Source organism: Hipposideros armiger, unplaced genomic scaffold, assembly GCF_001890085.2.
Source record: "Hipposideros armiger isolate ML-2016 unplaced genomic scaffold, ASM189008v1 scaffold_2, whole genome shotgun sequence".
NCBI classification, from domain to species: Eukaryota; Metazoa; Chordata; class Mammalia; order Chiroptera; family Hipposideridae; genus Hipposideros; species Hipposideros armiger.
The window spans coordinates 3,241,773-3,257,805 of NW_017731352.1; the positions used below are offsets into that span (position 1 = coordinate 3,241,773).

At 35.8% G+C, this 16,033-nt stretch overlaps 1 protein-coding gene and 1 pseudogene across 6 annotated transcripts in view; both read right to left on the bottom strand.

Annotated features, from left to right (window-relative positions):
- USP34 (ubiquitin specific peptidase 34) overlaps window positions 1-16,033 on the bottom strand; it is a 228,810-nt gene that overhangs the window by 169,132 nt on the left and 43,645 nt on the right. For all 6 annotated transcript variants that reach the window (XR_002122789.1, XM_019632979.1, XM_019632906.1 and 3 more), the window contains exons 2-5: window positions 13,587-13,674; window positions 6,054-6,462; window positions 1,984-2,034; window positions 1,647-1,796 (exon numbers count right to left, since the gene is read on the bottom strand). Coding sequence is in view for 5 of the 6 variants with exons in the window: in XM_019632979.1 (XP_019488524.1) it covers window positions 1,647-1,796; window positions 1,984-2,034; window positions 6,054-6,462; window positions 13,587-13,674 (698 nt within the window). In the remaining variant the exon portion in view is untranslated. The remainder of the gene's footprint in view (window positions 1-1,646; window positions 1,797-1,983; window positions 2,035-6,053; window positions 6,463-13,586; window positions 13,675-16,033) is intronic.
- Window positions 12,620-12,925, bottom strand: LOC109377238 (60S ribosomal protein L36a-like; annotated as a pseudogene).

Sequence of the window (16,033 nt, forward strand, 5' to 3'; positions counted from 1 at the left end):
ACACACACACACACACACACACACACACAGAGTATAATATCCAAACAATTAATTATTAATTTAAGCAATATGACTAATTTTAATCTAACTTTGGTTTAATGTTCTCATCTGGGTTATAAGATAAAGCTATGCGAATTGACAACAGTTCACAAATCAGCAGTCAAAAAGAGGCTGAAACTGAAAAAATCGAAAACTTTTAGTGAAGGATAAAATTTCAGTACATAATAATAAATTAAAGCCTCTAATGAGTCTTCCATAATAGACTTTTAATCAAGAATTAGTAAAATAAATTCAAGAAATACATTTTAATTCAGGTAATATTCCTGATTAAAGAAAACTGTTGATAGTGTGTTGTGAATTTTGCATTTCAAACTCAGTTATATGCCTTATTCAAATTTACCATAGTGTAAATTTAAAATGTCACAGAATTTAAATTCACTAAAAAGTTTATATTTTATTCTTTCTCCCCAAAAAACCAAACTGCATAGAACGTCCTATCAAATAAGGTCAGCCAAAACAACAGAATTGGGTATTTAATGATAACTAAAATAAGTAACAGCTACCAGTCACTAAGTACTTACTGTATGTCAGGTGCTATAATAAGAGCTTAAAATCTCTCTTAAAACCTCAAAACAATCTTCTATGGTAAATCATCACTTTCATCATTCCCATTCTACAGATTTAAAAAATTGAGGCTCAGATTCAGGATTCAAATCAATTGTGAATCCAAAGCCTACATTTGTAACTTACATGCAATATTGGGAGTATCTGTAGCACTTCCAACCTGTCAGAAACCAAGGAATTTGGGGACTAAAAATAACCTTGATACAAATAATTTATTTCAAATACGGAAACATGAGGTCTAGACACTCAATAAATTTGAGTAAAGCTAGTGCCCTTTCCAGTGTACTACTTCACTGCAAAGAGAATATCATTGTTAACAATGCAACGAAGTATTTGGTTGAGCTCTTTTTCATCCTGCATTTTTTATTTTATATACATACTTTATGAATTTCACATTAGTTATTATTTAAGGTAATTCAGTTAACAAAGAATTCAGGCGTTGGTAAAGTGAGATTTAAGTTTTGCCACACCAATTTTTTAAATTATGACCAGAATAGGTTGTTAAAGGCTGAATTTTAATATACAGGCAGTAAAAGGTATTTATTTCTGCTTCCATACTTATTGTGCTTCACAGTAACTTAGTCACAACATATAAAAGAATTATCTTCTTTACAAAAGCAAAATGAAATGTTAGGTTTTTACTTGCAATATAAAGGGAAGACAAGCAAGCACACTATAGTACTATAAACCAGGCTAACTATCATTTAAGCAGACAAAAACTCTGAGAAGCCAAAAATCTGCCAGTAAAAGAACCCCAGGCAAGGAAAGTTCAAATCAACTTCGCATAGCTACCTATGCAAATGGTTAAATTTACATATTGAAATTAAATTCACTACCTTATACAAATTCAACTTTATAATAACGATTTTTAAAAGGTTTCTGTATTCAATTATTTTCAAAATATAATCAAGAAAAAAAAATTATTGTACACGCAAATAACTCTAAACCTGGACATAAAATTCATGTTATTAAAATACTAGACATTGTTCCCAGGATTAAAACCAACTCCAAACAATACTTACATTAGATACAACTGTAATAAATGCATGTGCTATAAGAAATGGCAAAGTTTCAGGAGTTCCATATTCAAAGCAATCCTTCATAAGAGAAAGGCCGTTTTTTCCACAAAACAAACATACATAACGAAGCAAATGCAATGGTACTTCTACATCCTGAGGGGGAAAAAAAAATTTACTATTTTAAAACTTATCAGGAATAATTTTCATTTTATTACCAATACTGGAAAGACACTGATATTTTAAAAAAAAACAAAAACTGAAAAGACATATAAGAACAAAAAAAAAAAAAAAACCACAAAATTTTCCATAAACCTGAGAATGAGAAAAGATCAACACTTACATTCATATCACAGAATGCCCCTAATATGTTGCTTTCTTGGGTTGATATATCCTGATTTAAAAAAAAATATATATTAGATCATGCTACTAAATGATAACCTTCAAAAATTAAAATTTTCTAAAGAATGATTTTTTAAAAACTCAGATTTTGCCATTGCTTCTCATTATAACAGTGGTATTCCTAACGGAAGCTAGTATGATTCAGTTCTGAAGTATATGTTAACTCTTCTCCAAAGAAATCTTTCTATACTATGTACTATATCCATTATTTTGCCTTCCTAAACAAAAACCTTTCCTTAAAGAATTGGGGTAATTCTTACAAAACTATATAACTTAGTTAAGTGGTTTTGAAACTGCTCTGGAATTCTCTACAGATATACTCCCAAGTTCTACAATATGCTTTCCATACATAAAATTTAAACTACCTAAAAGCACACTCATCCATTGTTGGTGAGAGTATAAGCTGGTATGACCTTGTTGGAGGGCAATTTGGCAATATCCATCAGCATTTAAAATGCACATTCCCTCTGACCCAGCAGTTCATCTTCTGTTTATTTATCCTAAACAATTCATAAGAGAAGTGCTGGAAAATGTATGTATAGATTAAAAATAAAATTTTTGCTTAATAAAAAAGTCATTGGTGGTGGAATTAGATAGTAATGATAGTTGTACAACTTAAAACTTACTAAACTTTCCACTTTAAGAGTGAATTAAAAATACTCTTAAAAGTCAGTGGAAAGTAGCAAGAAAAAACCAGCCTACATCAGAAATTTGGAAAATAACAATATTTAATCTGCCTGATCATATTATATATACATTTAATAGAAATGCAGTGGTTTCTCTTCTTTCTACAATTTTTACACTCATTTTCACTCAGAAAAATACAACACTAGGGCAATACCTCATTTCACAGAATAACAGTTATTCAGGATTAATAAAAGAATGCAACTGCCCACCCATCCCCCCAAAATCTTTTAACCTGAATTAATATTATTTATTTCTAATTACTACATCTTTAAAATATTATCAACTTCAACAGGAGGGAAAGAAAGGAGGGAGAGAGGAAGGGAAGGGCGAAGAGAGGCTCCAAGTTCCCATCTTATTCACTAGTTGCAATGGATACAAGTTAGTGATTAGTTTGAAATGATTGAGAACCACTGTAGAAGCATTAAGACATGAATTCTAGTACTAAGTAATATGCTGTGCAAACCTGACCAAACCTTAAGCTCTGAAAACTAGTTCTCTTGCATAAAATAAGGATATTGACTAGGTTTATAAAATCAGAGCTATCAAAACACTAACACAGGAGTACTGAATCTCCTTCTGAAGAGTCTTAGCCAATTTGTGCTTCTTTAGAAAACAAAAAAAATCAAAGGCTTTACAGGAAAGGATGGCACAGCAGTATGAAAGCAGACTACGTGGACTTTCTCCTTATAAAAAGGCAAAATTAAAAATCTCTATAGTAAGCCCTATTATTTCATTGCATTAACAAGTACAGGTTTTCTTAACATATGTGTTTATGTATATATAGACACACACATATTTTATACACACGTGCACGCGCGCTACCAAGGTTTTGATTTGAGACTCTTTGAAACAGCTAACCCTTAAAGTATTTAATTACATGGCCACTAGGACAAAAACTAGAAATTTTAGAGTGTAACAGATCATTACTAAGACAATAGAAACTTGGGAAAAAAATATTACGAACAGAATATTACAGAAGTATATATCAATTCTGTATAAGGGGATTAGAATTCTGTGTAAGAATACAGAATTCTGTATAAGGAAAAGCCTCCTTTATTATGTCTAAGGATTTTTTTTATTAGAATTTTACCACAAAGACCTCATAAACCATTGCTTTCGACCAAGTAGTCACATGGAAGGATCCTTAAGAATGGTAATAAGAGACACTTTATTCCAAAAGAGAAACTATAGGGGAGTATGACTATGCCTACATTTGGCAATTACCTTTTTGAAAATCATTTAAAAAAAGAACTGATGAGGAAAGTGTTAAGGAACAAAATAGCATTTTTAGTATTGCTATAGTTCTATTGTTAAGAGATGTTTAACTGCAGGAAAATTTCTAAGAAACTGTGCATGAATTCTACAAATTTAGCCCTAACCAAACTATTTTTAGCATCTTTCAATGATCAATTTAAGGCATTTAAACACTATTCACAGGGCCGGCCAAGTGGCGCGTTGGTTAAGAGCTGGCTTGGGACGCCAGAGGGTCCCGGTTCGGATCCCACATATGAGAGCCACTGACACTGCCCTCTACAGTTAAGATGCTGAACAACAGCTCAACCTGGAGATGGGCTGCCATGAGTCGCCAGCGACGGCATAGGCTGCAGCCCCTGTGGCAGTGGGTTGCCACGGGCTACCGTGTGTAGCCAGCAGCCAGTGTGAGAGGCCAGCAGCCGCTGTGAGCAGCCGTCCAGAAGCTGGCGACTGATCTGCCTCGCCTGAGAAGAGCGCAATGATGGTGCCAACTTGGGCCAGTGAAGCAACGTCCTCCACAACTAGACTGAAGAACAAAAGGATAGCAACTTGTCTGTTCCCCTTCCCCCAATTCCTCAATAAAAATCTTTTAAAAAATAAACACTATTCACATGATGTTCTTAAGATTAAAATTAGCAGATCTGTATAAATGGATCCCCTTTGTTGAAAAATGACTGAGATGACTTTTATAATGTTTAATAAATACCTTATATAAACATGTAACCAATTCATTAAAGTTTCTTTACAGGAAGATAATAGACTAAGAATTCTAGAAGACAGAGAACAATCTGATTTAAAATATTCTTGTGGAGAATTCATTCTAACAGGGAAAATACCCACCTCCTGTGCTATGTTTTTAAATAGTCTCAATTTTATGTGAAAATATTTTCAGTAAAGGACTATTTTTTTCTAGATGAAGAAAGAAGTTTAAAGAAATCAGTATGAAGGTTACAGAATAAGCTCAATAAGCAGACTTTTTTTTTTCAAACCATGTGGTAGATTTATTGATGGCCACAACTCTTCCCATGCCAAAATGCATAGGAAACAGAATGTACTTTAAAATGAAACTTTATCTCTCCTCTCATCCAGATATTAAGTCTATTTCACATCCCTTTTTATCTGGACTGCCCTTGTGAATTGCTTCAACCAACATAATATGGCAACATTGATACCATGTGGTTTCAGAGGCTGGGCCTTAAAAGGCCTTACAGCTTTCACTTTTGCTTCCTGGATCAATGCTCAGACTATCATGTAAGGAAGTTAGTCTACCCTACTGGAGAATGAGAGGTGGTGTGGAGAAAAATCCAACTAGTCCTAGACAACAGCTAGCACCAACTGTAAGACATGTGAATGAGGCCATCTTGGACCTTCAAACCCATCAGACACTAAAACTAAATGCACCTGCATACGTGAGGCCACACAAAGCCAGCCAAGGAATTGCCTGGCCAATCCACAAAATCATGAGAAATAATAAATCACTGTTGTTTTAAGCCACTAATAAAATACATTACCACATAACTGTCTCAATTCTCACTATGTTTAGAAAGAAATGCCATTATCTAAATAAACCTACGGTAGATTACTAAACTCTTGGAAAGACTTGTAAAGTATTACTAATGGAATGAGTCAAGCATCTTTACTTACAAAAGAAAATACTATTAAACTAGCAGTTAAACTTTTTTCTTGAAGGGAATTAAGAATTCTGTTACCCACGTCTCTAAGAATGAAATTCAAAATTCTATGTGCTTTTTCCTCAATCATTACTTTTTGAAAAAGTCACAATAAGTAGAGCACAGATGGATGTCACCAAAAGGTTTACCTCACCAACGAACAGGTCAATTCTTATGAGCTGAATTTATAATTTTTCCTTACTAGGACTATGCTGAACAAATGTTCAACATAAGTTGCTACAGAAACTGTCTAGAGAAAACTGTAATTATTCTTATAATAGTGATTTTTATATTTTTTTTCATCAATAACTTTGTCTTCATATTTATTCATAAGTGAGAAATTGCCAACATAACTATGACTTAGTAGTACTTAAAATTCACAATACCTAATTTTACATACCTCTATAGTAGGATGAGTATTATGCTTGTAAGCAGTATATAAGGGAAACTGAATTTGAAAAATTTTTGCCACACACAGTAAGAGTTTTTCCTTCTCATCTGTACTCCATAAACTAAAAGGATCAGAACTCTCCTCGGTCAGATTACAAATTCTTGTAGAGTTCGATTTTTTTTCTATTGATTTTTGCCTTTCTGTACTTCCTTCATTACACTCTCTTTCTATATTCAGTGGTTCTTCCGCTTGAGTACTCTCATCTTGCCACGTGGAATCTATGTTAATAGTAGTATAATGTTTACAAAGCTGGTCCCGGAGCACTTGAACTTGGGCAATCACTAAGTTAATAAGTGCACACACTACTTGGTTAAAAATCTCCAAATGCTTGTATTCCTTGAAGCAGCATAGACATTGCCTATAAGAGAAAAAAAATTCAATAAATTAAGGCTTGCTAGAAAATAACAATTATATGTTTCTAACAAGTAATATAAAAAAAAGTACTCAAATACTTTGTTTTTATTTCCTCCTTCCTGATGAGGCAGCATAATAACTTATAAATAGAGCATCATACCATGAACTGATACGTTAGTAAAAAGTCACCATATTAGATGACAGATATCATCTCAATTTTATGTATGGATTTATCTGTCCTTCTACACAAAGAACTATTTAAGAATAAGATTCTGATTATTCTAGCTATCTGAATTCTCAATACAGCATTTTTCTTTTTTTTTTTTTAGCTGAGCCATCCTGCTACCTGTTGGCAACTCAGCAGCAGCTAAGCGCAGGCCAGGAATTGAACCGCTGTGAAAGCTCTTCAACTGAGCCACTCGGCCTGCCCCAAGACAGCATTTTTCTATATATCCATATCCATTCCACAGTGCAAGGGGGGAAAACTATTTGTTTTTAAATAAAAACATCACTATTAGTTAAGCCCATCTTAATCTTACACATAAATTTATTTCTTCTGTTCTAAATCGCTACAAATACAGTAAGGAAAAAAAGACATAACTCCATAAGGGAAGAGATAATGGAAGAAAACAGGACAGATGGCAACAAATTCTGGATGTTAGAAAAAGGTGGTACAGTAAATAACTTAGGAGCGACAGAAGGATACATCAGCAAAAAGAAAAATCCACCCCACAGAACACTGTAAAGTGCTGAAGAGCATCAGATACCTCTGAAGGCACAGATGAAGCATGGGACAGAAAATAGGACTAAATGAAAGTTAAAACCTATGGGTTCCCATCCCATACAGCCAGGATACTATTCCTTGACCCAGGAAAACAAGAAGTTTTTCTGTACATAAAGTGAACAAAACAAACTCAGGTACACAAGATACTGAAGTCAACAGGATGATACAAGAAACTGAAACCAGAGAATTAAATGAAATGACTACATGGTGAACCTCCCCATGTATCCTTCCCTGCCAACAACCAGACTAATATATCTCAAGGCCAAAGACTTTAAGATATTTCTCTTAAAGAATGCAAACAATCTAAGAGAAAAGTTCATTTATTCCTAATACTAAAGCCTGCTCACCATTTTACCATCATACAGTGTAGGCCCCATTCACACAGGACTTCCAAACCATTTTTCAGTGCCCTCTCTTAAGCATGAAAGGATAGACAAGGATAATAAGATTTTCCAGAAAAAGCTGCATCACCAAAGGCAGATCAAAACGAACAGTAAGTTTCAGAGGAAGTAGATAAAATGAAGAAAGTGAAATGAGGTTTTAATTAATTTATATCATCAGGAACATTTAAAAAATAATGAAATGCTGAAACAAAAGAATATTAATAAATGCATTCAAGGTACAAAATAGAGCCCCCATTTTTTTACAAAGATACAATATATAGCTTTTGCATATATAATATTCACAATTTAAAAATGAATTAAAATTACAGCAATCTATAAAATTCAACACAAGGTTCACAAGGTAAAATTGAAGAAATCTCTCTGGAAGTAGACAAATAAAGACAATGAGGAGAAAAACAAAAGTAAACCATCAATCAAGGAGGTACAATATCTGACTAATAATATTTCCAACAAGACAGCAGAAAATATGGAGGTGAGGAAATTATGAAATTTTTTAAAATTTCAGAACTGAAAAGCTTGCCTAAACACATCCTCATGAAATTTCTGAAATCAAGGAAGGACAAAGATCCTAAAAGCTTTCAGGAAGAGCGAAGAATGACAAGGGAAGTTCAGGAATACAAATAGCTAATACTTCTCCCAAAGCAATATTGGAAACAGAATACAATGGAGCGATACCTTCAAAGTTCTGACAATTTTCCACCTAGAATTCTGTATTCAACAAGTTATCAATAAGAGTAAGGGTAGAATAAACATTTTTAGGTCTTGGGAGGTCTAAACAACATTTGTTTCCCATGCACACTTCCTTGGAAAAAAACATCTCCTAACAAAACAAGTAAATCAATAAAGGTGACAACATGGAGTACAGAAAACTGGAGATCCAATACAACAGAAAAACAAAAGAAATTTTAAGGATCTGAAGATAGCTGTTTAGTAACCCTAGTGAGAAATCAATATATATTGAAATAGGAAAGGTCAAAGAAGATTAGGGAGGGGGGAAGGGAGGAAAATAACAGATCACTGAATGATGTATAAAAATGTAAAACTTAGTACTAAGAAGGGTTGGAGAGTTTGGGAAGAATTAGTGATCCACACCTAGAAAAATTAAATCAAATGAAAAACCGGTAAACTCTAGGAAACAAAAAATGATAACAAAAGATAAATAAGAATATATATTTTGTAAGATGTAAAATGAATCACAGAACCTTTTTGAACTCACTCATCATTGAGCAATATTTTTTATTTTTAGAACTACACTAAGAACTAATATAACTTTACTGAGAGGATGGGGAAGGGTAAAAGAGTGAAATCTTTATATATCAGAAAATGAAGTCTATAGATTATACCTAAAATTGACAGATGAAGCAACAGCAATATGATAACATTATTTCAGAATATATAGTTTAATATCAAAACCAAAAACTGAAAGAGTTGAAAATAAAAATAGGGCTGAGGAGACAGGACAATGGACTTTTTTTATTACAGGCCTTTTCCTACAATTTAAACTCTGTACATATTACTTGTATTTATACACCAATATTATCCATACCCTTCCACTATCTGAGCTTATCCTATTTTCTTTTCATTCCTACCCCTATTATTACCAGTCTATTACCCAAGCATTATATTCTGCCCACCTAGGTGGAGTATGTTTACATTTATGAACATGCAATGATAAAAGTTTCTAAATGCCCAGCATAAAATATATAATATCAATTAATAAAATACAAATTAACTAAACATTCATGAGGAACCTATATGTTAAATTTTTTTATTTTTTTTTTTTTGCTGAGCCATCCTGCCACCTGTTGGCAGCTCAGCTCAGGCCGGGACTCGAACTACTATTGCTCAGAGCTTGCACTCTTTTTTTTTTTTTAAGATTTTATTGGGGAATTGAGGGAGGGGAACAGTGCTGGGGAACTGGGGGAAGGGGAACAGACAAGTTGCTGTTGTGTTGTTCTTCAGTCTTTCAGTGTAGCTGTGGAGGATGTTGCTTCACTGGCCCAAGCTAGCACCATCATTGCGCTCTTCCTGGGCGAGGCAGATCAGTCGCCGGCTTCTGGACAGCTGCTCACTGCGGCTACTGGCTGCTCACGCTGGCTGCTGGTTACACACGGTAGCTTATGGCAGCTCACTGCAGCAGGGAACTGCAGCCTACACCATCACAGGTGACCCACGGCAGCCCAGCCCCAGGTCAAGCTGCCATTCAGCATCTTAGCTGTAGAGGGCAGTGTCACTGGCCCTCATATGTGGGATCCGAACTGGGGCCCTCTGGTGTCCCAAGCCAGCTCTTAACTAACAGAGCCACTCGGCCAGCCCCTCAAAATTATTTTTAACCTGAATTCTATGATTCCATTTAACAACAAATATTCCAATGGGTCTAACTTTTTCCCTGGACTGGTAAAGCTGAACACATGAAAGGATTATTAATCCACAGTACCCAATCTCACCAAAAATTTGTTCTATTTATGACCTAATATCTGAAAAGCACTACTTTAAATAGTGGTCAATATCAATACCCCTCTGGTCAAATTTCTTAATGCCAAAATAAAAGGCAGAGCCTTAATGAGTAGAGAACATACATTAACCTATTCAAAAACAATAGCTTCTGAAACCGTTTTTAAAAATAAAGTGTATTAGGGCCAGCCGAGTGGCACGATGGTTAAGAACTGGCTTGAGACACCAGAGGGCTCTGGTTCGGATCCCACATGTGATGGCCAGTGACACTGCCCTCTACAGCTAAGATGCTGAACAACAGCTCAACCTGGAGCTGGGCTGCTGTGAGTCGCTGGCTACGGCGTAGGCTGCAGCCCCTGTGGCAGTGGGTTGCCATGGGCTACCGTATGTAGCCAGCAGCCAGTGTGAGCGGCCGTCCAGAAGCCGGCGACTGATCTGCCTAGCCCGGGAAGAGTGCAATGATGGTGCCAACTTGGGGCAGTGAAGCAATGTCCTCCACAACTAGACTGAAGATCAAAAGGACAGCAACTTCTCTGTTCCCCTTCCCCCAATTCCCCAGCACTGTTCCCATCCCCCCAATTCCCCAATAAAAATCTTTAAAAAATAATAATAAAGTGTATTAAAACAATGAAAAATAAAAGCAGTAGCTTTAAACATTTATTAAGCAAAAATGATAGATTTGAAAGGTACATTTTTTAGCCTGAAGATAGAAAGATCTGATAGAACCTCACCCTAGCTGGTACCCCGAATTCTTGTAGAGGAGAAATGCTGCAATTAACATTCAAGTAGGAGACAACAAAGAGCCTTGAATGCCTGCTAAATAACGTGGAATTTACAAGACATATACCCAAGCCTGTTTTATAATAAGCTCTAAACAAGTAAAAAGAGCTAGCAACACTTCCAACATGAAGGATTATGCAGGGGAAAGAGGCAAAAATTTTTACTACAAAGCACTGTGATCCAACTGGATATTTTACTGTCACTTCTCTCTTCAATCAGCCAGAACAATTAAAAGTGCAACATTATACTTTTTGGTACTTTTTACCACCAGCTAAAAACTGTTCACACTTAACATGTAAATAGAATTATAAATGTGCTAATTACAAACTGTGTTTCTACCCCGCTGATCAGAAGACAGAGGCCGCTGCTAGGCCCGGTTAGCGCACCTCGGGACCCAGCCAAATGCTGTTCACCCGCCTAACCTCTGCTCCCCTCACCTCCCCTAACATTTGCTGGGCAGCTCTGGGCTGCCTTGCTCCTGTGAGTCTGGTGGCACTGCCCCGCGGTAATTACCAAACACACAAATAAAAATAATTACTCCAGGAAAAAAACAAAACAAAACTGTGTTTCCAGTTCAGCTTTTCAAACTTTAGCTTATGTATCCTTCAACACATTTCATTTTCAAAAATAAATTTTAACAATTTTAATTAAAACAGGTATTAAGTTCATTCAGATACTTTGCTAATAATCACTGTTTCTTCACAACCTCACTAAGGTAGTAGTAGCTTTATTATTCTCATTTCACAAATGAGGAGTTAAAAGCTTACAGAAGTTACCTAATTTGTCATGATCATCCTAGTGCATATGCAATAAAGCAGGACTGGAGTCCACATCCACGTGGCTCCAAGGCCATACTCTTAACCACTACACTCAGCAGAATAGATAAAGGCAGAGCATCCTACAGTTTGGAGGCAAACATCTTTTGATCTTCTGATGACACCTACCAATTACTGCCTAAAATTGTATGTATCAAAATTTCCTTTATAATTTCATTCTCATCCACAGACTTCAGGTTAAAAATTCCTAATACAGGGATTAAGAGTATACATCTAGAATAAAAGTGGACTATATATGAGAAAATATAACACCCACCCAGCTCCACCAATAACTAGTGGTGAGATGTTAGCAAAATATTATTTCTCTGAATTTCATTTTATTTAGTGGCACACTCATATCCAGAAATTAAAAGTATGGTTTCAATCCTACTATAACATATTGCTACCTAACTGCAGTTACAATAAATAAATTCAAAATTATGACTCAAATGTAACATTTCTCAACAAATCCTTTAGGCTATTAATATTAATTTTAAATCACTAATATATTAGTATTACAAAATATCCAATCATATATTTTACCCATAATGAAAGGAAAGGAAATCATTGCTCAATTTAGTCAAAAGAAATTCAGCTGGTTGAGACTCAGAAAAGAGATGTCAATAATCATGGCACATAAGTTTTAAATAACTAAAATCTGCAATCATTTTTGGAACAAATTTGTATACCAATTTTATTGACAGAAGGAAAACAATACATGGAAAAGGGATGTTACTAGAGAGCAAATGCTTTTTGAAATTAAACTATTCTGATAAACTCATCAGCTTAGACTGTGTGCTTCATGATGTTCATTTATGTTATGAACACTGCATTTAACGTGTTCATTAATCACTGCACACAGTGCTTCAAACTTTTTTTTTTAATCGTCAAGATTTTATTGTCTTCATGATAAAAATATGAAGCTTAGAACTGGATCACTTGGCCCTTTCTCTTATCTCCTCCAGTTCAAAATGCTTGCATCTCTTAATAGCCAGCATTCTCTTAGATCTGCATTTAGGCTCAACACATTCAAGCCTAGGACAATCTTCTTTGTAGTTTTTGCCTTTTTGTGGAAAATCCGTTTAGTCTGCCCATTATCACTCTGCTTCCTGTCATAATGCTATTTTCCCTCCCCATACAGAGAATCCTTGCTATTGTATTCACTTTGTGGGGCTGGTACTTGCCCTACTTCTTACAGAAAGTCCAGCGGGTTTTAGGAACGTTAACCATGTTTGTGAGAACGCTATCGGTATAGAAAGCCAAAAATTCTTTACCCATAAAAATTTTAGAAGGACTAAGAAGTTTAAAAAGGAGAGGCACACGAGAGAGAAGAATTTTTTGCCATGATCAGTTACAATATTGAGGAATAGGAATTTGCAAATCTTTGTTACAAACTTTGGTTATATTAATGATTGTGTTCCCTGAAGTTTTATTCTCTATACTCTCAATATATGTACTATTTTTAAATGCGTCTTACCTACGTAATTGTTATGGAAAAGGAACAAATGGCAAGTGATTTCTGAAAGGGTCAAAGTGTCTTCTATCACAACAATGATTTTTTTTAAAAGATTAAGTGTTATAGGTCTCTAGCTATATCATAACAATTCTTTAATCTCTCAAAGTAATTATTTTTAGAATTTCGATCACTCCCGTGTTTCTCAACAACAAAGGAGGGGTCAAAGAAAGAAATCAATTTTTATTCTCATGTTTTAAAAACAAAACCATGAATGGCCCCATCAGTAAGGAGAATGGAAGATTTAATAAATATTGATAAACTGTCATTTAATGACTAAAGCTACACAACCTAACATCCTACAAGGAAAATCTGATGACAAAGCAAATTTAAAATACAACTTACAAGTTAGTCTTCAAAATACTTAAAGATGCATACCTCTGTGTCCAGGAATTGATATAAGCAAATATTCTGAGAGTATGTTCCTTTCTGAGCTGCAGTCCATCACCACCTTCTATATCTGATACTGAAATAAAGTAGAAAAAATAATTTTTTAAATTATGAATGCTAAACCAGTATAGAGCCAATATTTCATCCCAAAAAAGCCTGAGTTTACAAATGCAAATTATTTTAGATAATTATTATTTTTGCTTCTACCAAAGAAAATAAATCTTGGTTTATTTAATTAATGACTCATTTGAGCTTAAGAGATTTTTAACAGTTGTAATTCTGAGAAGAAAAAAAAAACACTTTGCAGTTATTCTAGTATTGTTTCTCAACTTCAGATCCATTCTTGTGTTCTACGCTGTGACGCTGGGGATGGGACACTGCAAGCTACATTTTTCATTTTCAGCTGGCTTCCTGTTAAGGTCTTCCTCCAGTGTCTACACAGCACTAGAAGAAGACTGGAAGGCAGGAGAAGACCAATGACTTGTTAGCTTGCTATATCTGAAAGCATCATTCAGCAGCAGCATTGATTCCAGGCTCCAGCTTCTAAAATCCTATCTCATAGTACCCCTCTCTTAGAAGTACCAGCAGTAGCCAGGCAGCATCCCTTCCTTGAAGTCCCAGCTTCCTTCACAGGGCCAACCTCTAAGTGGTTAAATTCTGACAACCCTCTTTCCTTTGTTTCCCCAGACTTAGGGGAGAATAGATGGTTCCTGCAGTTGTAGTTGTCTCTGTCGTCATAATCATCATCATCATTCTCTGGGTATCCTCCAGGTTCCCACTTTGTTCTTTATACCTTTAACATCTGTGTAATTACTTATCTTTATTAAATTCCCTGACTGGACCCTGACAGACATACTGGCATTTCATATATGCTATGTGCTACTATGAAAGGAATCTAAAGTTAAATACAGAAGAGAAACTGTATAAAGGAATAGTTGATTAATGGTCCAAATACATCTTTTAATGTAAAATGTTAGATTGTACAAAATCCAAGGATCAGCAAAATTTTTATAAAGGGCCAGAAAGGGAACAGTTTAAGCTTTGCAGACCATACAGCCTCTTTTATAACTAGACAGCTCTGAGGTTGTATCTTGAAAGCAGTCACAGACAAATGTAAACAAATGAGCATGGCCATGTTACAAAAAGCAGCAGCTGGCCTGATGTGGCACACTGGGCCATAGTTGCCAACTTCATGTTAGACAAATAAAGTTCAACAAGATAACATAACCCAAGGCATTTAAATCTTCACTGTGTGTAGAAGTCATCATACATGCATTCATTTAATACTTGTTGCGTACTCTATATGCTAAGTTGTAGACTGACATTGATGAATGAAATAGCAACAGTCCCCACCTCATGGAACTTAGTCTAGTGATGAAAAGGAAGGACAAAAAGAGATAAATGAATAAATAAAAATACTCATACATATTGTGGTAAATGCCAAGAAGAAACCAAGTAGGGTATTGTGTACCAAATAATAAACATAACCCACCTTAGAACAGGGAATCAGGAAGAGATTCTCCAAAGAGGTGACTTTTAAGAAAAGACTAGAATGTTAAGAATTCAGACACTAAACAGAGAAAAAGAGATTAAAGCATTCTATGCAAGAAGTTCATGTTTAAAAAGAATCCCCAGGATGATGTGAAGAAAGATCCAAGGATGACCACTATGCACAGACACCAAGAACACTAGTTCAGATAGGAGCAAGAGAATAAAAGGGCTCTAAGGTAAGATGGTTCTGATGTGGGGCGACTAAACATATAGTTTACATTTGATTTAAATAAAAAAGTTTTACTTTTATTTTTTTAGAGGAATTATAATAAATGGAAACAGATGCACACACAGATACACAACCTTGGCAACTACTGAATACAGGAATGAAAGAAATTATATAAATCAAGGCCCAGCCAAGTGACACGTTAGTTAGGAGTTGGCTTGGGACGCAAGCTCTGAGCAGCAGGGCTCCAGTTCGGATCCCACACGAGAGCCAGTGACGCTGCGCCCTCTACAGCTAAAATGGTGAACAACAGCTCCACCTGGAGCTGGGCTGCCGTGAGTCGACGGTGGAGGCTGCAGTGGGGCTGGGCAGTAGCAGGTGTGAGCTTTTGTGAGCTGCCATGAGCCACTGTGAGTGGCCGTCCAATGGCCGGCAAGCAACTGCCTCACCCGGGAAGAGCGCAATGATAATACCAACATGGGCCAGTGAAGCAACGTTCTCCACAGCTAGACTGACGAACAAAAGGACAGCAACTTGGGCCGGCCAAGTGGCGCAATGGTTAAGAACTGCCTTGGGACGCCACAGGGCCCCGGTTTGGATCCCACATATGAGGGCCAGTGACACTGCCCTCTACAGCTGAGATGCTGAGCAACAGTTCAACCTGGAGCTGGGCCGCCGTGAGTCGCTGGCGATGGCATAGGCTGCAGCCCCTGTGGCA